Source organism: Panthera pardus, unplaced genomic scaffold, assembly GCF_024362965.1.
Source record: "Panthera pardus isolate Hobbes unplaced genomic scaffold, ASM2436296v1 HiC_scaffold_11, whole genome shotgun sequence".
Lineage (NCBI taxonomy): Eukaryota > Metazoa > Chordata > Mammalia > Carnivora > Felidae > Panthera > Panthera pardus.
This window is the reverse complement of record NW_026526666.1, coordinates 13292553-13313602: the sequence shown is the minus strand read 5'-3', so window position 1 is coordinate 13313602 and position 21050 is coordinate 13292553. Positions and strand designations below refer to the sequence as shown.

Sequence of the window (21050 nt, the reverse complement as noted above, 5' to 3'; positions counted from 1 at the left end):
TTCCTGAGTCTCCTAGACTGAGGAAGAAGTAGGCCTTTGGGGCCTTCTGCACGTTTGTCACAGTGTCGGGTCTGTGGTGGGTATGCATGAACCTACACCTGTTGGTGGGTACATGGATGGATTGATCATCTCTGTGAATGGTCCATCCCTGCCCTTGTGAAGTTCCTGGGGAGAGGCCTGCCCAGTCGGGGGTCATGAGATCAAGTGCCTCAGGCTGCCAGACCGGTACCATCAACTGTCCGTTGCCTCCTGGGGGTCCCTGGCTGGACTCGTACACCCCTGCCCTGTATTCACAGTGGCTGCTCACCGCCCTCCCCCCAGCCCCATCTCCGTCCCCACACTTACCCTGGCATCCTGGTGGCTTTCTCCCAACAGACTTGCCCCTTCCTGAACTTCCACTGGGCCTACTTCTACTCTGCACCCTCTGCTTCCTCCCTCCTGGGGCTGCGGCTAGGCCGGGGCAGTCCAGGACCAAAGCTACGGGGGGTGTCACAGTCCAGGACGGAGCGCTTTCATCTCCGGTGGGGTGGGGGACGGTGCAGTTCAAAGGGGAGAGAAGTCCACGGATGTTTCTTTGCAGGTGGGGATTGGGCCCGGCCTCCTGTAAGTATCGCCCTTGAGAGCCCAGAGTGCTGTGTGTCCCTGGTCATTCCATCCCCAACAGCCACACACTTTGTGGTGGAGAACCCGGAGGGGCAGTAACAGTTGGGGGACCTCAACTCCCAGTCTGAGGCTCCCTCCTGCTGCTTACCCCCAGCCCTCCTCAGTTTCTGCCCAGGTCTTGGAAATACTTAGGAGTACCTGGGAGCTAATGCATGTTTTTATTTTAATAAACAGCAGAGAAGAGAGAGGTAGCAGGGGAGGGAGAGAGAGAGGGATGGCACAGGGGGGGAGGGTGCAGAGCAGGCCGTCTAGGACCCAGTGGGACAGCAGCACAGGGGACAACCCATGAGGAGGGGGACATGATCCCCATCCAGATTAAAGCTGGTAGGGGGACACCTTGAGGCAGCAGGCATGGGCCCGGTGAGGGTGGGGCAGCTGTGGCTTTCTTCCTGGAGGGATGCTGAGGCGCCAGTTTGTACAACCTTGGGGGCGGGGAAGTGGAGGGGGTCCTGTGACCCTCTTGTCCTGGCCTCTTCCTCTCCCTTTCTCACCCCGCGCAGCCATGTTGGCCACGAGCTCCAAAGCTCCCCAGCCTCCCTGGGGACAGTTTAAGAGGAGCAGAACCAGGATGGAGACGCAGGGCCCAGCTCCGTGCTGCTAGAACCCCCTCAGCCCACAGCTGTCCCCCTGCTCCAGCCCATTTCGTGCCTGCTCAGAGCTCGCTGACTGCACAGACCAGGTCCCCCACTCCCCGGGCCCTTTCCCAGTGTCAGCAGCAATTTCCCGGCAGGCCTGGTGACAGTAGCCTGAGCCAGCCCAGGGGAAACCCAATGCCATGGCGTCAGCAGCGGGTGCCCCCTGGTGTCTGGGGAATGGGGCTGAGACTGTGCAGAGCTGAGCTGCCCGAGGGGCAGAACTGCCCCCCCCCCAGCCCCCCACAGCTCCCTGTCCTTTCCACACTTTGTGGAGGCAGTCATGCCCTCTCCCCTGCACCCAGGGACCCTGGCCAAGACGCTTCTTTCCAGACCCAAGCTGGAAAATGTCACCCACACCCTGGAGACAGTGCCTGTCCCAGACAGGCCAGGCCCTTCCTCCCCCGGTTGGTGTGAGGGCCCTGCTTCAGGGAGGAGCAGAGCGGCCTCGGCCCTTCCCCTCCCGATTCTAACCTAGCTCCAGCACTCAGAGAGACATCTTCGTCCGGCCCCTTCGATGGCCAACAGCCCATGCCTTCTGCCTCTGGTTTTACCTTGTTACTGGGTCTGTGCAGAACACTCACCTTCTCCGTTAGCCAGAATGCTCCCTGGGGGTGGAATGGGTTTCCTCTCTCCTGTGTATTCCTTTCAGGTCGGTAGGGGTGTTTTTCAAAAGCTGGTCCTCAAGGGCAGAGACTGGTCATACTTTATTTAGTCCAATTGCCTCTTAGCAGACTTGACTACAGTCGATCCGCATGGACACTTACATCCTAAATCAAAATGAGGGAACACTACTGTGTGCGTCGTTTTCCCGGATAATGCGTGTGCCCCCCGCACTTGGCATCAGAGCAGGGGCTAAGCTGAGGTTTGCTGCACCGGATCAGATGGACTTGACCTATAGAAGGTGGCATGACTCATGGTGGAGGGGAGGCTCTGAGACCGGTCCCAGCCTGGAGGGGTGGGGAGATGCAGCCAGAGGCTCGGGACAGTGGGCAAGGGGCCCTTCATTTGGTTTGGGCCTGAGTCCTGGCTAATGTCCAGTTATACTCTTTCCTTGGGGCTAGCAGCCCCTCTGTTGCTGATTCTGGAGATTCTCTCACACGGGCCAGCTGAACAGGTACATTCCCTTGTTGTCCCCCGCCAAGTCTTCTGCCTGGGCCACAGCTGCACACGCCGTGCTTGAGACTGGCCCTGTCTGTTTTCCAGGAGTTCAGACTTGCCCCTCCTTGGCTTGTGGAATGGTGCCACCGAAATTCATCTCAGGGTCGCCAGATGGTCCTGTCTCCTCCTCTTTGCAGAAGAGGAAACTGAGGCTGAAATGCAGTAATTTGCCCAGGCCTGCACAGCCATCTGAGGTTCTAGACCCCAAACCTCCCCACCCATGTCCCTGTTGACCTAGACTGTGAGAATTCCTGTGAGCTGCATTTATTAAGCACTTGCAGCATGCAGAGCTTTGGACTGTGTCTCGGGCTAGGTAAGAATGTCTCCAAATAAATAATACAGCTGTTCCCAAACTTGGGGATTATACGGACCAGTTGGTTAAAAATTGCTCTTAACTGAAAAGAGGAAAAGGTTTGACAATTTTTATTTTGCTGAGAATAGACTTTCTAGAAGTCCTACTTTCATTATGTTTTGTGACAAGAAAGGAAGAGCATTTCAAATCAGAAAAAGGATGATATCATTTCTAACTTAGAAGCTAACTGAATGTAACCGCATAAAGAATTCACTACTGGTTTTTCTCCTTTACCTCCAACTGGTAATAGCATCATCATGGACCAGATCCCTTCTGTGAACCCAGATTAGAAGACCCAGATCTGTCCCCAGGAGCCCATGCTCTGGTCTAACGGCTGGCCCAGACTCCAGCCATCACCTCACAGCTGCTTCCAGGCAAGGGTGGCCCAAAGCGCTGGAGTGTGGGCAGGGCCCATCCAGACCCTTCTCCTGGTGGCTGGGGAGCAGGAGGGTTCTGGGAAGGGCCTCTGAGAGTTCTGTCCTCAACTGTCTGACATCACACAGCATTATTTCCATCTGGATGCTTCGACCTCAGAACAAGTCGAGACTGTTCAACCCACAGGGGTCAGAGTGCCAGCTGGTTATCCTAAACCTTAGGTAACTATACCAGCTTTGACTCTTATTGGCTGTGTGATCTTGGACCAGTCCCTGAACCTCTCTGGGCCCCTTTCCTTGGCTCACAGAGCTAATGTGAGTATAGCCATTCATATAGCAAGTGTTTGATTGTATGGCCACAGGGGCTTCTTCTTAAGAAGAGGCTAAATATCCCAGGATCCCTGGGCACCCAGGCTCCTGGTCCCACCTCAGAGCCCTTCCTCCACACCTCACAGCCTCCAGGTCTTCATCAAATCTTCCATCTGCCCAGAGACCAGGCCTTTGTTCCCTCAGTCTGGCCCTGACACCTCCCGTTTTCCACTGGGTTCCACATGTTTGACTTAAGGTTAGCACCTGTGTCCCTAGTGCTGGCACATCAGGGCATGAAGTTCAAGTCCAGACACCATTCCTCAGGCTCAGTGGCAGACTGTGGTGGGGGTTCTTCCTGCAATGGGTGGTGGAGATCATCACTGACACTCCCTCACCTCCTTCCCATCATCCCTCATTCCAGAGACCCCGAGGAAGCCCCTCCTCTGGAAAAAATTACTCCCTGCTGCTCTTCTCCACAGGGGCCTCCCCCTTCCCTCCTCTCCCACCTCACTCCAGCACTCTCTGGGTGGGGGGGGGGACCTATGTTTCCCCTCCCTCCTGCCATCTTTTTCTTCCTCCCTCAGCCCCGGCCCTCGGCCCTAGGCCCTCGGCCCCCAGGTCTCCTCCTCTCAGCCCTTATCTGCCCCAGGATCTGACCTTCGGATGCACTCCTGTTTGGCTCGCTCCTGACCCTGGGATGGCATCACCGCCCGGCCTGCCTGCCCCGAGGCCAGCTCCGGCCTGCTCTCCTTCCCTTTAAAAGCCCCCATGTCTTGAAGCTGATTAAAACAAACACAGCTCATATTTTTGTTCTTAATCCAATTCTGCACTGGGCTAGGGTCGGGGAGGGAGGATAGGATGACAGAAGCACATTCTTTCCTGTGCCAGCGGGGAGAGCCAGACCAGGTACCCGCCGAGAAGTCCCCAGGGGCTGGGAGGCCATGGACCCAAGCGGGGTGCGGCTGGATAATCGTGGGGTAAGATTTAGCTGTGGTTCCCAGGGCAGGGTCAGGAGGAAGGGCAAGTTCTTCAGGGCCTTCCCGGAGTGGGGAGGAGGCAAGAGGCCCTTCTGGGAGCAGCCAGCCGGGGAGGGGGAAGGCAGGGGCTCCGAATAGAGGTCTTTATTCTCTCTAGTCTGGAAACAAGACAGGATCTGCTTGTCTCAGCTGACCCCTTCCTCTGACATCCCTTCTCAACACTTGGCCTTGGAGTTCCTCAGGACACACAGACCCAGACACACTCTCTGGACACTTTCCTCTCTCGTGGGCAAGACCCACAGGCCTCTGTCTGAACCACAGGCCGTGCCTCCACTTCCCTGAATTTCCCGATGATGGGACCACCTGCCATAGAGCATGGGGGAGAGGGAGAACACAGTGCCGGTGCAGGCAGAGGCTGGAGGCAAGTGCCTGGGGTTGGATCTTGCTCTGCCACTTATTGGTTGTGTGACTGTGGGTAGGTCAGTCTCATCATCTGTAAAATGGGGGTAGTGTATACCTACCCCATAGGATTGTTGTGAAGCTGTGTGTGCTTAGAATAACAAACACTAAGAACAGCATCTGGCACTGTCCTGCATACTACCCTGTACTGTGTCTGGAATGCATTGTTATAGATTAAAAAAATTTTTTTTTAAATTTTTTTTAACGTTTATTTATTTTTGAGACAGAGAGAGACAGAGCATGAATGGGGGAGGGGCAGAGAGAGAGGGAGACACAGAATCGGAAGCAGGCTCCAGGCTCTGAGCCATCAGCCCAGAGCCCGACGCGGGGCTCGAACTCACAGACCGCGAGTTCGTGACCTGAGCTGAAGTCGGACGCTTAACCGACTGAGCCCCTAAAAAACATTTTTTTTAAAATGTTTATTTATTTTTGAGACAATGAGAGAGACGGAGCATGAGCTGAGGAGGGGGGAGAGAGAGAGAGGGAGACACAGAATCTGAAGCAGCCTCTAGGCTCTGAGCCGTCAGCCCAGAGCCCGACACGGGGCTCGAACTCACGGACTGCGAGATCGTGACCTGAGCCGAAGTCAGACGCTTAACCGACTGAGCCACCCAGGAGCCCCTAAAAAAAAATTTTTTTTAACGTTTATTTATTTTTGAGACAATGAGAGAGATGGAGCATGAGCGGAGGAGTGGAGAGAGAGAGAGAGGGAGACACAGAATCTGAAGCAGCCTCCAGGCTCTGAGCTGTTAGCACAGAGCCCGACACGGGGCTCAAACTCACGAGCTGTGAGATTCATGACCTGAACTGAAGTCAGACACCCAACCGACTAAGCCACCCAGGCACCCCTGTGCTGGGTTATGTATTATACTACACTATGCACTGCCACTCTAGGAAGTCTTGGTTGTCATTGCTGTTGTTGAAGGCAGCTGGAGGTCGTCGTAAGTCTGTCATCTAATAGGTTTATGGTTCTAAGCAAGTCACGCCTGTCCGCTAGCCTCAGCTTTGCCCCTGTAAAATGGGAAGAAGCCCAACCTCAGAGAATGGTTGTCAGTTTCCAATGTAGTAATAGACAGGAGAGAACCTAACATTTACATGTGTGTGATGTATATTTATTGGGTCTTAGAATTATGTGATTTCATTGTTAAATGAGACCTTAAGAGACCATCTTGTCTAGGAGAGGAGGGAAGAAGATGGTTAGATCATACAAAAAGAGAGAAAAGGCAAGGGGGAGGGGAAAAAAAAAAGGCACAAACCAAATGGAATGGTTCAGAGAGTGAGAACAGGGGAGAGTCTGAGGAATATGAAACGGGAAGAATGAGGAGGGAGAGCAAAAATTGTTCCCCCAAATGGAGCAAGGACATACAAGAGGGTCGGGAAGGGTGGGAAGGGGCCAGGGAGAGGGGACAGCTGGCAGACCCCAATGCTGGGCTTGGGTATCTGCCTTGGGAGCCTGTAGGGCTAGGAAGACTCCCTGGCTGAGGTCTCTGGGGTGGGGGTGGGGTGGGAGAAGGTAGGAAAAGGCAGAGATCCTTCCCGCTACTGCTTCCCCACCACCAGGCTTCTGTCAGCTCCCAAGCTGGGAGCTTCCCTCCCCACGTGCCCCACCCTCGCCTCCTGGCTAACAGGCACTTAGAGCCAGAAGATCTCTGGACCTGCCAGGATCAGAGGCACAGCTGGGGAAAACCTCTCCTGGGCTCTTCCTGACGCTGTTGGCCTGGGGAAGTCCTAGATCTGCATTGGAGAGATGCTTAATAATGCTTCCCCCCAAATCCTCAGAAGTCTCTAGCTTCACAGTCTTTTGGGGCTAAACAAGATCTTAAAGGTCCATCGTTTGAATCCTAGCCTAAGACAGTTCATCTGCCTGGCCACCTCCAGAATGGGCCACCTCCAGAATACCTATTGAGACAGGGCCCTCATTACCCTTCAAGGGCAATGAAGGGTAATGGGCCCCTTCCCATTTGCTGGGCCCCTTCCAAGACTGACTTACAGTTACTGTAGCTGCAAACCAGTCAGTGGGTAAATAACAACCTTGTGAGTCCTCATTTTGTGCCCTATCTGAAGGACACAGAATGTGTCCAAGGCCAAGGGTGAATCCCAGGGAGGTCCTACCGGCTGCCCAACCCATAGAGGGTGTGTGGGTGGCCAACCTGGCATCCTCACCTTCCAGGTTCAGGGGTCTCCCATCCTCCTTCCCGGCCCCGTAGTCACTTACCTGGACTGTGACAGTTCCCCACACCACAGCTAGAAACCAAGATGCATCAGTAGGTCAGGGGGAAGGAGACTGGAAATGGCCCATAAAAGTCTCGGGCTCCCCGTAAACACCAGAGCGGGGCTTTGAAAGCCCAAAGCACTTTTATGTGCTAGTTAAAGGGCCTTCCTGTTGTGTTGCCAGGATTTACAGGGAGGTGGGTGGGGGAACGGGGTGAGGTAAGGCCAAATGCAGCCTCCGCCCTCTGACACTCCCCAGGCTTTGGGCTTTTCAGAGGTCTAATTCTTTGGGTCCCAGAGGAGAATGGAGGAAGAGTACGGTTTAGCAACTTCTTGGCTGTCACACTCCGTTTACCAAGCATGGACTGTGAGTCTCCTCCTTGGTCCTTTGCGATCCCAACCCAGCCCCCCGGGGCAGTGGTTGACCAAGGCAGTGACCTATTCCAGACCAGCAGAGTCCATTCCCCCTGGAGACAGAGGCAGAACTCTCAAGAGGTAGAGGCCAGCTACCTATGCAGTTTTTAAGAACTAGAATGATCCAAATGGCTTTATTTAGGAGAGCTTGTTTCACGGCCAGTCTTGCCTATGCACTATGTCCGATGCCAGCACCAAGGGATCATAGGGAGAGAGCAGGGCATCTGTACCTGTCTCAACTCCATGAGTTAGGGTGCCCATCCATCAACCTGCCTCCGTGGGACAATAACCGTGGGCATGTAACCATGGGCAATAACCATGAATTTAAACTTAAAAAAAAAAACAACCTACAAAACCCTGAGAAGCTCCACAAAATCAGTGTGTTATTCCAGCCCACTGTCCCTCTTGGAATGATGGACTGCATGAGTTTACTTTTCTCTCTGGGACAGCTGAGAAGGAGTTTCTCTGACCCATGTTGGGGAGGGAGGGAGCCCCCGGTTCTTCCCCAGTTTCCTGTGTTTACACACTCGAAAGGCCTGTCAGCATCATTTAAAGACCCAGTGGGCTCTCTCTCCCTCTCTAGGCTCTGAGCTGGGTACCTGTTGCATAGAACTAAAGAACCAAGTCACTGACCAACTCTGGAGCTGGGCCATATGCCTGGTGATTCATGCACGTCGCCCAATTTCATCCTCCCTGTGAGGGAGACACTAGTATCCTCCCCATTTTTCTGTTTGGGGGAATTTGCCAAGGTGTCGTTTCCCAGGACCCTTGGCGGAACAGGGTATGCCTTCTTTCCTTCAATCTTCCCAGCCTTCCAGCTGGGCAGTGTCCACCCCAGTTTACATAAGAGGAAAGTGAGGCCAGTAGCGTCCCTTGTTTCACGTGAGCTGTGGGTGTCTGGATCTCCTCCCGCCCGATGGCGGCATGTTGATCTCCCCTTTGCGGATGCCTGAGGCATCTCAGTCTTTGCCCCTCAGGCTGGACTTGTCTTTGTCTTTTCTTTGTCTTTCCAACAGCCCTGTGCCCTGGGCTGCTTTCCCTCAGAAAGCAGTAGGCCGAGCACACTCAGCACCCCTAGGCGTGGGGCCTGGGGCTCTGTACCCGGGCAGGGGGATTCCTGCATCGACCTTACCATGACCCCCGTCCCCTGCCTCTTGGCCCAAAGTGCCCACCGTGGCCTCGGGCCTCTGGCATTCTTCCCTGATGCTACAACTCCCCTCTGCTCCTCTGTGACCCTATTGAGTTTCCCCAGGTCTGGCCAACCAAACACTGCCATATGGGGGAGAGTTACATTTCCTGTATATGTGTCAAAATATCTGAGCGGATGTGAAATAGATCAGACATGTATAAAAATAAACTTATACGGGGTGACTGACTACTCCCCTCCAGGGGGAACCAGCGATTCACTCCTCATCTGGGGCCCAGAAACTTGGCTGGGGCCTTGGGGACCACTCCCCACACACGGCTCCCCAGGCTATCCTGCCTCACTTCCTTGGGCTTGGCTCCTTTCCTGGAAGGTATTCTCCCCAGGGGACCATGGGTATGGAAACCCCTTGGAAATAGGGCTGAAATTAGCAAGTTACCTCTGGGCCCTGGTTTCTTGATGGAGGTGGCAGGGCTTGCTCTTTCAGCTCCCCTTTCCCTCTGACAGTCTGTGATTCTACAACCCAGGGGTCCCAGGCTAGGCCACGGCAAGACCAACGGTCACCTCTTCTGTTGGTCAAAACACCATTACGCCTCACTTGGCCATTTCCTGTTGCATCGATGTGAGGCCTGGTGGACAAGAGGACAGGGCTCTTTCTGTCCAGGCACCTCGCCTGAGTTCACTACAAAGGCTGGTGAAGGTCATCTGCTTATCAAAGTCATGTTGCCAATCCACTCCCCGCCCCCCCCCCCCCCCCCCCCCCCCCGCTTCTGGCTAACTCTGCATCTGACTTGATTCAGTTAAACAGAGCTCATTTTCTTTATTGCTCAAAGTTTGCAGGAAGCAGCATCTGAGCCTCATATCAGAAATTTCTCCCTAAATGTGATCCAAACTCCTTCCTCGCTCAGAACTCCTTTCACCCTTCTCTCCAGCTGTGTCCTCACAGAGAGGTGGCCGTGGGGGCAGCGGAGTTAGGTAGGGAGTTTGAGAGCATGCACTGTGGTTTTGGACAGCTTGGGAGATTCCTGCACCACCACTTTGTGACCCTGGAAAGCAGCTCAGAGAGAAGAGCCACAGGATCCCCACCACACCCCATTCTCGGGCCATTGGTTCCTAGCTGGCAAAGAAACCAGCCTAATCACAACTTCTGCCTTTGCCCACCCAGCCAAGGGACTCAAGGATCTCAGGGCTGAAGACCCAATGTATAGTACCCATGCTTAGAACCCATAGGCGAGTGTCTCTTTTCCATTTGCCGGTAGCTGTCCAGGCTGGAGGCATCCTTCTCCCATGTGGGCTCAAAGCTGGCAGACACAATCACTTCACATGCCTCCTCCGCCTTGCTTCCTGCCCCTAGGCCGTCACTGCAGACACACTACTTCTGACAGATGGGCAACTGCCATTCTGCCAGGAAGCTGGCATCCACGCTGGGGCAGCTCTAGCCTCCATTCAGTCCAGCCATCCCATGACCCGGCCACCTGCCCCCTGCCCCCCAGGCCAATTACAAATGCCAGAGATGGTCTCAAGCCTGCAGTTCCTGAACCCGAGGTGCAGGACTCTGCTGGTTAGGTATGTTAAGGGCATGAGTAGGGGCAGTGTTTTGGAGAGGCCAAGGGAAGGGCAGGCTGACAGCTGGCTCATGACTCCCTGGACATCCCAAGTTCTCTCCGAGGCAGAGAGCCCACAGACCGCTCTTGCCAACCCCCCGCCACCCTCAGATCTGGTCCCACTGTTGTGTACTCCCTGCCTGGCCATGAGCCCTGCCCCTGCCCACTAACTCTTAATCGGGTCCCTGTTGGTGAGAGTAAAGAGTTGGCCTGTCTAGGAGTCCCCAGAGCGGTGGACTTAATGGACAAAGGTAGTCAGTCCAGTGTGATATTCTTACAGCTCAGGAGGCATCGCAGGACAGAAGCTCTTGAGCCTGTGGACCCTGGGAGGACCATCTGCTGGGATTTCAGGCTGTCGGCCCAGCAGCTTGTTGCTTGAGTTTTAACATCAGGAACAGCTCAGTTGAAGGCATTCTGTAATCTACAAGGGAGAGGAGGGTAACCTCTGATTGGTCCTGAGTTTTTCTATTGGTGGATACATCCCATGCTGCTCCCAGGAATATTCAATCAGCGATTGGCTGGGTTAGAATTTCCTCTCGCTTGCTTTTGGCTCCAGGCTTTTCCAATGACTGGCTGCTTATGGTTAGTGCTACCAGCTGGACAGCAGGCAGTCAGCTACTATAGTAATCAGCAATCTGTCCAGTCCAATGCCCTACCTGCCGATTGGGCCTCCTTAAGGTTAATGAAGCTTGAATCAAATCCAAGTTCATTAGTGCCTTGTTCAGCTATAATTTGACCCATCTTCTCCTGACGGAAGCCTGCCTCCCAGGTAGCTCGGTTCCCCCCAAGTCTAGCCTCACCTAGTCTGTTCCCAGCTTTCTTCCCTCTTTCCCCTCATGACCTCCATTTTGGTCCCGGTGTTCTTTGGGGCAAAGATTACACAGCCGACTACATGCCATCCTCCTTGGCAAGAACCTGCCTTTAGTTCAACCCAGAGAAGGGGCCAGCGGGCAAGCATCTTATCCAAATGTGGCCTCAGCACCCTTGGGCCAACAGCCAGGCTGAAAGGATGGCGTAAGCTGAAGGGCCAGCCTTGGCATCTCTCCGGGAGCAGCAGAGAGCCCCTTTAGACCCGTGGAATCACTGTGGCTGCATCTTTAGAGTGGCCGCAGGCTTCTCCAACCGGAGCCGGCTGTGAACTTAGTGCAAAGACCAGCAAGACCGGGAGCTATTCAGGGCAGGGTTCTGTGGGCACCTCCTCTCTCTTCGCTTTTAATGCATCATGTTTGATCTTTTGCTGCATGGTAGAGGGTTCCTGCCACTCTGATTGATGACACAGATCTTCAAAGGAACAGCCACCCCTAGAGGGAAGGGAGCACTCATCAAAGCTGTTCCTGGGCAGGGGGGAGGAGGGGTGGTGCCCACGAATGCCAGGCCCTCCAGGACCCATCTGGCCCTCAGACAGGTCTCTGTAGCTGCCACCATTCCGCCTGACCCAGGAGCCCCTTGCTCTCCCACTTAATCCAGCCTGGATGGGAATAAGTCTTTTTTTCTTATGGTTGCAACCAAGACGAGATTATAGATTTTGTATGTATGTATGTATTTATTTTAAGGAAGCACTTTATAAGGACACTGCAGGGGAAATAGTACTCTGGGACTGGAGGACACATGATGAGTTATAGAGCACCAGTCCTGTGAATCAGAATCTGCCCCACGATGCTCCTCCTGGCCTGGCGCATCAACCCCTGCCCCAGCCACCGGGTCCTTTGGACTCTCCCCACTCCCGGGCCCCAGGTGAGGAAGGAGGTTTCCCCCTTGGCCCCACAGATCCTTTCCCAGCCATCTGACACTCTCTGTGCAGGTGCCACCCATAGCCTCCTGGAGGACCTTTTTTTTTAATGTTTATTTATTTTTGAGAGAGACAGCGCGAGCGAGGTGGAGGGAGGGGGGCAGAGAGAGAGGGAGACACAGAATCCGAAGAAGGCTTCAGGCTCTGAGCTGTCATCACAGAGCCTGATGCGAGGCTTGAACTCGTGAACTGCGAGATCATGACCTGAGCCGAAGTTGGACACACCTGCCTTCTGGTGCCCCACCTGCCAGGTCCAGCCTGAGTGCCACCTTTTGTTCCTGGTAAATTTGCAGAGATGACTCCCCACGGTCTGGTGCACATAGCATACCCGGCCCGTACTTAGTATATGAAGTGAAAGACTGGGTGTGTGCGTGGACAACAAGCCCTGGGCCCTGCGGATCTGAGCCTTCCCCTAATTCTCAGTGCTCGCTGACGGTCCCTTGTCTGAGGGGTCATCTGGCTGAGGGTTTTGAGGATTTTACACTGAAGTCCAGAGTGCATTTAGCATGTTTAAATGAACATCACAGTACCGTGGCTACAGGCTGACACAAACTACCTTTGTCACACAGCCCAGGGTGTAGATGGAGGGGATGCCCTGTGTGGATCACCGTTGAGGCGCCCCCATATGAGCTGATGGGCCACCAGGCACACCACGGGCAGCATCCGGGGCTCACAGAGATGGTGCTGAGGGAGAGGAATCTTACTCTTGGCAGTGGAGCACTGGCTGGGGTCCTGGCGTTTCTGCAGCCCTGGCAGAGCTCAGAGACACTGTGGGACAGAAGCCCCTTCACTGATGTCAGCTTAGGCGGGCAGAGCGTGTGTGTGTGTGTGTGTGTGTGTGTGTGTGTGTGTGTGCATGCGTGAATGAGAGAGTGTGAGCGTGTGAGCTCTCACTCCTTTGAGACTCCCATGTGCACTGCAGGGATTTAGCGTGTGTTATGTTTGACTCAGAGAAGTCTGGGCCCCTGTAAAGAGCAGTTCTGTGAAGGTGACTGGCCCCTGCCTGTTGTCCCGTTTCGCTCCTGCCATCCCGCCTGCCACCGCACTCCAGCTATGCTGAGTCCCACACTCCTCCCCACGGACATGTGCTGGGCCCTCAGCCAGGACGCCCTTCTTGCCTTCTTCTCGGCTGGGGGGAGGGGGGTGGGCAGCTCGTCCCCCTCCTCTGGCCCCATTCAAAGTCCCTCCCTGGCAAAACCTCTCAGTCTGGGCTGGTTGGGGTCCAGAGTTCCTTCCCTCTGTGGTAAAGTCTATGCACGGTGCCAAAATGGTGGGTTGATGTGCATGGATCCCACGGAGGGGCCTGTCCGACTATCCTCTCTTCCTGCCTCAGGGTGGGCACTGACGTGTGCGCCTGCGGATGCGGCCGGGGTGGGGGGGGGGGTTCACTGGTAGTCTGTGGGAGGGAGGACGGGCTCTGGCCCCTGTTCCCTCTGCTTGTGGGGCTGGCTTCTGGAGCCAGCCTGGGAGGTCACAGTGACATCTAGTGGTCACAGCAGGCCGCAGCCCCACGGGGTTTTCCAGGTGTGGGTCTGAGTCCCATGAGGGACAGGGCTAGGCTTCTGAGCTGCTCCCAGCCAGTGTCTGACTTCTCTCTAGGGCCCCAGGACAGTAGCGCAGGGCAGGACCAGAGTTGTCTGGTGCAAGGACCAGGGCTTGGAGAGAGGCTGGGCCGCCTACAAGTCAGCGAGGGCAGGGCCAGGATGGTTCCTGCGGCCCAGGGCCAGCCAGGATGGTTCCTGCGGCCCAGGGCCATCTGCCACCCTCCTTCCACTTTGGCTCCCTTGGCCCTGCCCAGCCGGGACCGCACGCCTCAGTCTCAGCTCCCTAAGACCTGGCAGGGGGACCTTGGGGCACCCCTTGGAGCAGCCACAGACCCACTTTTGTGCAGCTGCTGAGACCAGTGGCAGCCAATGGATGAGGGCCGGGCAATGGACCTCATTTACCTACCAAGCACCTACTATGTGCCAGGCACCACAGAGGGCAACCGGGGGGGTGGGGCCGCCTAAAGAGCTGCCTGTCTGTTCCGGGCTGGGCCTGCCTGAGCACAGAGGAGCCTGAGAGACCCGTCCTCGAAGGGGCAGGGGTCCCTGGTGACAGCTACAGGAGGTGGCACCGGCTGAGCGGGGTCTCGGGAAGCATGGAGGTGGGCCTGGGGGCAGCCAAGTGTCCACCCTCATCCTGCCTGTTAGCACTGTCGCCACCAGGGTGTCCAAGAGTGTCCTGCACTGTGTGGCCCTCGCTGGTGCCCAGGAGATGCTGGTGAAAGATGGGGTTGGTGTAGGGGTGGAGGCTGCAGGGGCCCTAGTCCTGACTCCTGGCTCTCAGCCCCTCTGTCAGTGAACAGCTGCCCAAGCTCCATCCTCTCTGCCACAGTTTGCTGTGGACCATTTGCAGGCTGTAAGGGGAGAGTAGAGGGACTCTGCTCTCAGAAGGAGGCTACAGAAATCCTACTGTGCTTTCTTTGCATTAACAGTTCCTTCCTGCTCCTCCTTCTCCACTCTTTGCTTTCCTAGTACAGGCGTCTCTGTGCTGCTCCTGGGCCCTGTACGTCCTCTCCTGTCCCTTCCTTGCTTCTCTCTGTACTCCCCCTTTCTGCCCCTCCTGTGCTCAGCCCTCCTGCTCCCCACCCCCCTCCCCTCCTCTTTCTGTCCCTCCGTCTTTTGCTGGCTTTGTCTCCGTGACTGTTTCTCCCCCAAGCTTCTCTGTGTTCTCTCTTCCCTATGCCTCTTGGTCTCTCCCCCGCCTCCCTGGAAGGCCAGCCTGATGTTGTTTAAGTGCAATAACTTGATGACGTGCCCAGGGAAGGAGAGGGGCAGAGATCATCACCTATCTTTTTGATGAGCCTCTTGTGCAGCCCCAGGGAGTGGTTGTGCTCTCCCCAGAGCCCAGAGCACCAACCCCCCCGCTTCCCCCCCTCCCCCCTCCCCGCCACCAGCTGTCATCGAGCACCTTGGGCCTTCTTCCCCCTTGACTGGCCAGGTCTGCAGATCCTGGATGGTCCGGCTACCTGTGCAGGCAATGAGAGCTGACTCCGGCCCCCTGGGGAGTCATGCTTTGGGCATGCTTCTGGGTGTCACGGGGTCTTCCCTGACAGCTGGGGGTGACAGAGCCCACATTTACAAGTTTATATAAATATGTACTGAATGCCATCAGGGACCAGACACTGTGCATGGCCTACCTCTCCTGGCTGTCACAGCCACCCTGTGCGGGGGGCTGAGCAGTGACCACACCCCCATGAGAATCCAGAAGGCCTCAATAGCAGGCTTGCTTAAGGCAGGCCCCAGGATGGCAGATGGACACATGGCTTTTATGGAGTTCGCGGCCTACTCGTACCAACATCCAGTCAGTCTGTTCAGGAGTATGGCCGGGGCCTCCAGGCACCTTGGCATTCACAGATGTGTCCCCAGAGCCCTCCCCCAACGCAGACATGGTGCTTGTTTCCCAGCGACACAGTTGTGTCTGTTGTTGTTTGCGAGAGGCTCTGAGCCTACCCTACTGCCCCGGTTCTCCCTAGCATGCGCTCATTCCTTTCCCCCAAGTCACAAACCCAGCCATTCCCGCTAACCTTCCCCCCAATTATGGCAATCATTTCTGATTGCATGTTCTGATTAGACAATTGCATTTGCTCATGCTAATTGCATAATTAAGACAAGCAATTACATGGGAAAAATTATGAAATTTCCAGGTTCCAACTATGACTTGAGGGCCCAGCAAGGTGCCCCCTATTGTCCCCCTTGGGGAAGGCAATGGGAGCTCCAGGCACTGCTCCAGGGGGCAGGTGGTGATCTTCTCTCTCAGTTTCCTGGGACAGCGCTAATTCTGCCGCTTCTCTCCTCATGGCCCTTTAGGACCATGGGACTCTCTAGACCAGGGAGCCTGATTTGAAAAGCATAAATCGGCAGCTGTGGCCCTCACCTGTCACAGGGGCACCAAGTAGCCTTGGAGAGATGGAGCCTGAGATGGGGCTCTCACATGCTTCTAGAAGCCAGGCCCTTCGCCAGTATTGCCAGTGTCCTGGGCAGCACCCCCTGGGTAGATGGTCTGAGGCAGAGAGGCGAGGCAGGCGGCTTGTTTTCCCTTCCTCCGTGCTCAGAACTCTGACTCCCGCCACTTTCCTCAGAAGTCCCACAGCCAGTGAGAGAGATTGCAAGCCACCCTCTTCCCCATCTCACCTTCTTTTGTGTCCTGCAGAACACAACTCAAACTTTGGCCCCCTCCAGGAAGCCTTCTTGGATTAACTCTGCTCTGGGCATCTCACATGGTATGTCCTCAATCCTGCCCATCCCATGCGTTGTCTACCACAGGATCCTCCCCTCCAGAGGCTGGGAGCTCCCAGTTGGCCAGGGAGAAGCCTCATCCCTGCGTTACTCCCTCTGCACAGATGCCCTGACATCATGGAATCCACTGGGAGGGGAGGGGGGGCGGGGCACACACTATATGCACATTTGCAAATTCTGTCTTATTTCAGATGCACCAAGGGAGTTGACTATTTAAAGAATACTATAGCAGATCCTTTGGTAAAGATTAGAATCACTTGCTGATTTAATTTTCGTGTGAATTTGGATTTTCATGTCTCTAGGGGAAGAGGGAGGGGCAAAGGAGAGGCTGCAGGCAGGTTATATCTTTCCACAGCCTGTCATACTGGATCCTGCATAGCTCAGCATGTTTAAATTTTATCTTCATTCAGAAGACGTGATTTGAAACCTTCTCTGCGCAGGTGGTAGGGGATACAAAGACTGGTGCGACTCCCTCCCTCCTGATAGTGAGGGAGACACAGACGCGTGCCAGGGGCATCCATGCAGGTGTGCTCAAGGGGGGTGATAGATGCAGGGAGGTGGGACTGCCTGCACCCAGGACTGGGACAGCAGGGAAGGCTTCATGGAGGAGGTAGTTTTCAACTAGCATTACAGACTTCACAGGGGACAAACAAGTAGAGGAAATGGCAGGTGGTTGGCTGCAGTGGGGGGAAGCAATGAGGTTTGGGTGGCAAGCAGGGCGGAGCCATGGTGCCCACGGATGTGGGGCTGAGGAGGCTAATTTTGATTCCAAAGGCTAAAAGGATTAAACTGGATGGTGTTACTCAGAGCAGGGACTTGGCTCACTTTTATTTAAGAAGAGCCCTTTGGCTGCTGCACGAATGGACCCAAGGGGGTGGGACTGGACAGAGGAGATGAACTATGAATTCTGAGCCACAGAAAATGGAGGAAGGGGAGAACCTGAATTGGCTTGGGGTCAGTGCAGATGCGGACGAGACAAGACGTGGGTTTTGGAGACCTTTCCGAAGGAGAAGGGAAATAACAAGAGGGCCCATTTAAGGGAGAAGAGGAGGGGGGGGGGTGCAGAAGCAGCAGGGGGCCCGTGGCAGCACTCTGGTTAGTGGGAAAGGGCAAGATGTCAGGGATTTCTTGCCTGGCGGGCTTGGTTTCCCTATGGACTAGAATTTGGGTCACTGCCGAGAGTGAGAACGTGGCCCGAAGCTGCCAGGACCTGAAGAAGGGTGGTGTTTTGGAGCAACCCTGGGCAGGGGATCAGGGCTAGGTGCTGTGGAAGGGAAAGGTCTGGAAAGTCCAAGGTGTTGGCAGCTTGGAGGAGATTTTTTTTTTAATGTGTATTTGTTTTTGAGGGAGAGAGCACAAGCGGGAGAGGGCAGAGAGAGAGGAAGACAGAGACTCCAGAGCAGGTTCCAGGCTGTCAGTACAAGGCACAACGGTGGGGCTCGAACCCACGAGCTGTGAGATCATGATCTGAGCCTGTGGGATGCTCTACTGACTGAGCCATCCAGCCGCCCCTGGAGAAGGTGGTTTTTAACCAGCGTTCAAGTGTAGCCCAGGCTGAATGGAAGGAAAGGAGAGGAGGAGGAAGAGGAACAGGAGAGCTCGCAGAGAAGAGTGGAGCATAGAGAGTGAGGGAGCTGGGAGAGGCTCCCTGGCAAAAACCACCCCACCAGAGGTGCACCCGTTTCCCGCTGCACCTGTTTCCAGAATTCGGTTACGATGATACCTTCCTCCTGGGCTTAAATGTGCCAGCGTATATAAAGGGCTTGACCCAGGAGACCTTAGACAAGCGGACAGAAAACTGCCAGCACAGAAGTAGCTGACATGGCAGAGGCCCCGTGCGTGTTCCGTATTCACCTCGGAGCCCTGGGTGTCTGCCGAGTGCCTGGAACACCCAAGGCCCCGAGCAGATGTTCCCGGAGGCAACAGGCACTAACGGCGAAGACCCAAGCTATGCTGCCTGCGTGTGATCAAGCTGAGCTCCGTGGTCTCCTCTGGCAAATGGTGCCTCCGAGGTTGTGAGGATTCGACGCGGCGAGGCCCCCCGATGCAGACATGGGTGGTGAACCGTTCTGTCCTCTCCACGCTCACCTTCCTGAACGCCTGAGGCCTCCCCCTGCCGGCGCCTGCAGATCTCTGCCCAAGGGTTTTCCTCTGGTCACAGGAGCAATGGCACTCGTGCAGGGCACGCAGCCAAGGGGTTAGCACCGCCACCAACCAAAGGCAGGGGCCCAAGCACACAGATTCGGGTGGTATCACTCAGGTGGACTCCACACAGCCTTCCGGAGCACCGAGCAGGATTGAAGCCTCCCGGTTATTCACAAGGGCAACCTGCTTCTTCCTTCAGCTCTGTCTTCCCTCCCTTCCTAGTCTCACCTCCTCACCTCCCTGCTGGCGCTTCCTGGGGTCTCCTCCCAGCTAAATTCGCGCCCTCGAATCCCTGTCTCAGGGTCTTCTTCTGGGAAACCCAATCCAAGGGAGCGTGTAAAGTGCTCGACAGGAAGAAGGCACTTGGTAAATGTTAGCCGGCTCGCTAGACTGAAAGCTTCGTGAGGGCAGGATGTATCCATTGCGACAGGATCTCCCCCATCCGGGGACAGGTCCTGGTGAAGAAGGCACCCCATCCATACGTGTTGAATGAATCCACGAGGACGTGTTTCCTTTTGCCCTCTCTGCTTTGGGACCCTCCTATTCCCTCTCCCGCTCTCCTTTCTCCGGGTCCTGTGTTTTCTTTCCTGGCCCTCCTTTTCTCCTCTTCTCTCCTCCTTTCTCTCTTCATGGAGAAACGAAGGGAGACATGTCCCTCTAATTTTGCCAAAGTCCCACTCTCAGAATGAGCCCTCCTGTAGCATTGTGACATCACTGTGCATTAGCCAATGGCTGTCCATTTGGGCTGGTCCCCCTGGCCTCTGAGGGCCACCGCCCCCCATTGATAGGAGAAGTCACCTGCTCCGACACCGGCCCTTAACCCTCAGGGCAGCTGCAGAATGGAACATGGATCCCTCCTGATTCCATTCTTGGCCCAATGTTCTTCACAGTCAAGCTGCTTCTGGGCCAGCGATGCAGCCTAAAGATGTCAGGGCAAGAGAGTGTGGCCATGCTGAAGAAGCTGGTGTCGGAGCGACTGCAGGTGCCCGAGGAGCAGCAGCACCTGCTCTTCCGAGGCCAGCTTCTGGCTGATGACAAGCGTCTCTCCGACTACCACATCGGGCCCAACGCCTCCATCAATGTCATGATGCGGCCCTTGGCAAAGTCCACTGCCGGGGAGGCCCACCAGCCCCAGCCCCTGTGGCACCATCTGGGCCTGGTCTTAGCCAAACACTTTGAGCCCCAGGACACCAAGGCAGTGCTGCGGCTGCTGAAGCAGGAGCACCAGGAGCGCCTGCAGAGGATAAGCCTGGGTGACCTGGAGCGGCTGGCGCAGTGCCTCCTGGTAGAGGAGCCGGTAGTGGAGCCCCCGGGGGAGAAGGAGCCTGAGGCCGAGACCTCGGTGCCCCAAGACAAGGAGGAGGAGGAGGAAGCAGAGGAAGAGGAGGAGGGGAAGGCTGATCAGTAAACTGGCCCATCCTACTCATTTGCAAGTTCAAATCCACCTGGTCTCATCCTTCTGTGTTCCTTGGTGACTCCCCACTAATTCCTGCTGAGGGACATGCGTCCGCACCCCTTTCTGAAACTTCAGAGCAGCTGGACCCCTCTGTCCTCTCTTGGGTCTGTGGTACCCACTCTGAGACACAGTATGATTCCACCCCCATTACCATCCCTGACAGGGTTCTGATCACCCCATGGGTGGCCCTAAAGGGGTGGTCAAAGGCCAATTTCCCCTCCTGGGCTGGACATCCCCTAGGCAACCTGCCAGGCTGCAGAAATCCTCCTGCCCAGAGTCTCCATGGCTTCTCCTTTGGCGCAGAAAGACAGATAACGTGAGTTCATTTTTGTGTGTCCCCAGGCCATGGCACCTGCCCTCAGGGTGTCTGACAGCCAAGAGATGAGGAATGTCACCCCCTGTCCTCTGAGTGAGGCGATCCTGCTGTCGCTTGTGCTTCCACAGCTCAAGGGGCAGGGCTAGCAGAGACGAGGAGGCGGGGGGAGCACCTACTGGGTGTCAGGCCTGGATGCTTCGGGAGATACACAGACCAAGAACAGCAGGAAACTGAGGCTGGGCAGAAAAGGTGGTTTGCACAGTCACTCACTGTGGTCAGCGTGACAGACCCCTGCCTCACCCCCTGCCCCAAATCTCACCCAACAGTGGGTGTCCCTGAGTCCCCCTTACCTGCCCAGCACTCCCCGGGAGCAAGAATGGTACCAGTCGACATCCTTGCCCCCACAGAGCATGCAGCCTGGACAGAGAGGGCAGAAATGTGACAAATAAAGCCGCGACATGACCACAGAGTATAGCCAGTGTGACTGAATATCCAGGTGAAGCCGCCACCTCGCAGGGCCCTGGGCTCAGCTTGGAGGGGCCAGTCTCACAGGCTATAGGAAAGCCGGGCTTCCTGCTCCCTTCTGGTGTGAGTGGGTGGTGCTTGCCAAGGGCTGAGGAGCCCCCATCCTGGGTGTGAGGGGCCATGGAGCTCCCTGAGAGCCTGTCCTCCCAAGTCCCTAAGGTGCTGTTCCTGTGGTTCTGTCCTGTGATGGAGGTGGAGGGAAGGTGATGAAGGACAGTGTCCTGAAAGGAACACGCAGG

General features: G+C 55.7%; 1 protein-coding gene and 1 long non-coding RNA gene across 2 annotated transcripts; one reads left to right on the top strand and one right to left on the bottom strand.

Moving 5' to 3' along the window:
• Positions 1–809: 809 nt before the first annotated feature.
• Positions 810–2054, bottom strand: LOC109272018 (uncharacterized). The gene is made up of 2 exons (XR_002082215.2): positions 1880–2054; positions 810–1085 (listed from the first exon to the last, which is right to left on the bottom strand). It is a non-coding gene; the product is annotated as an uncharacterized LOC109272018 (long non-coding RNA).
• Positions 2055–19273: 17219 nt separating this feature from the next.
• UBL4B (ubiquitin like 4B) lies at positions 19274–20751 on the top strand. Its single transcript, XM_019457792.2, has one exon. The coding sequence runs from the start codon at positions 19392–19394 to the stop codon at positions 19920–19922; it is 531 nt and encodes a 176-aa protein (XP_019313337.2). The 5' UTR covers positions 19274–19391; the 3' UTR covers positions 19923–20751.
• Positions 20752–21050: the final 299 nt, after the last annotated feature.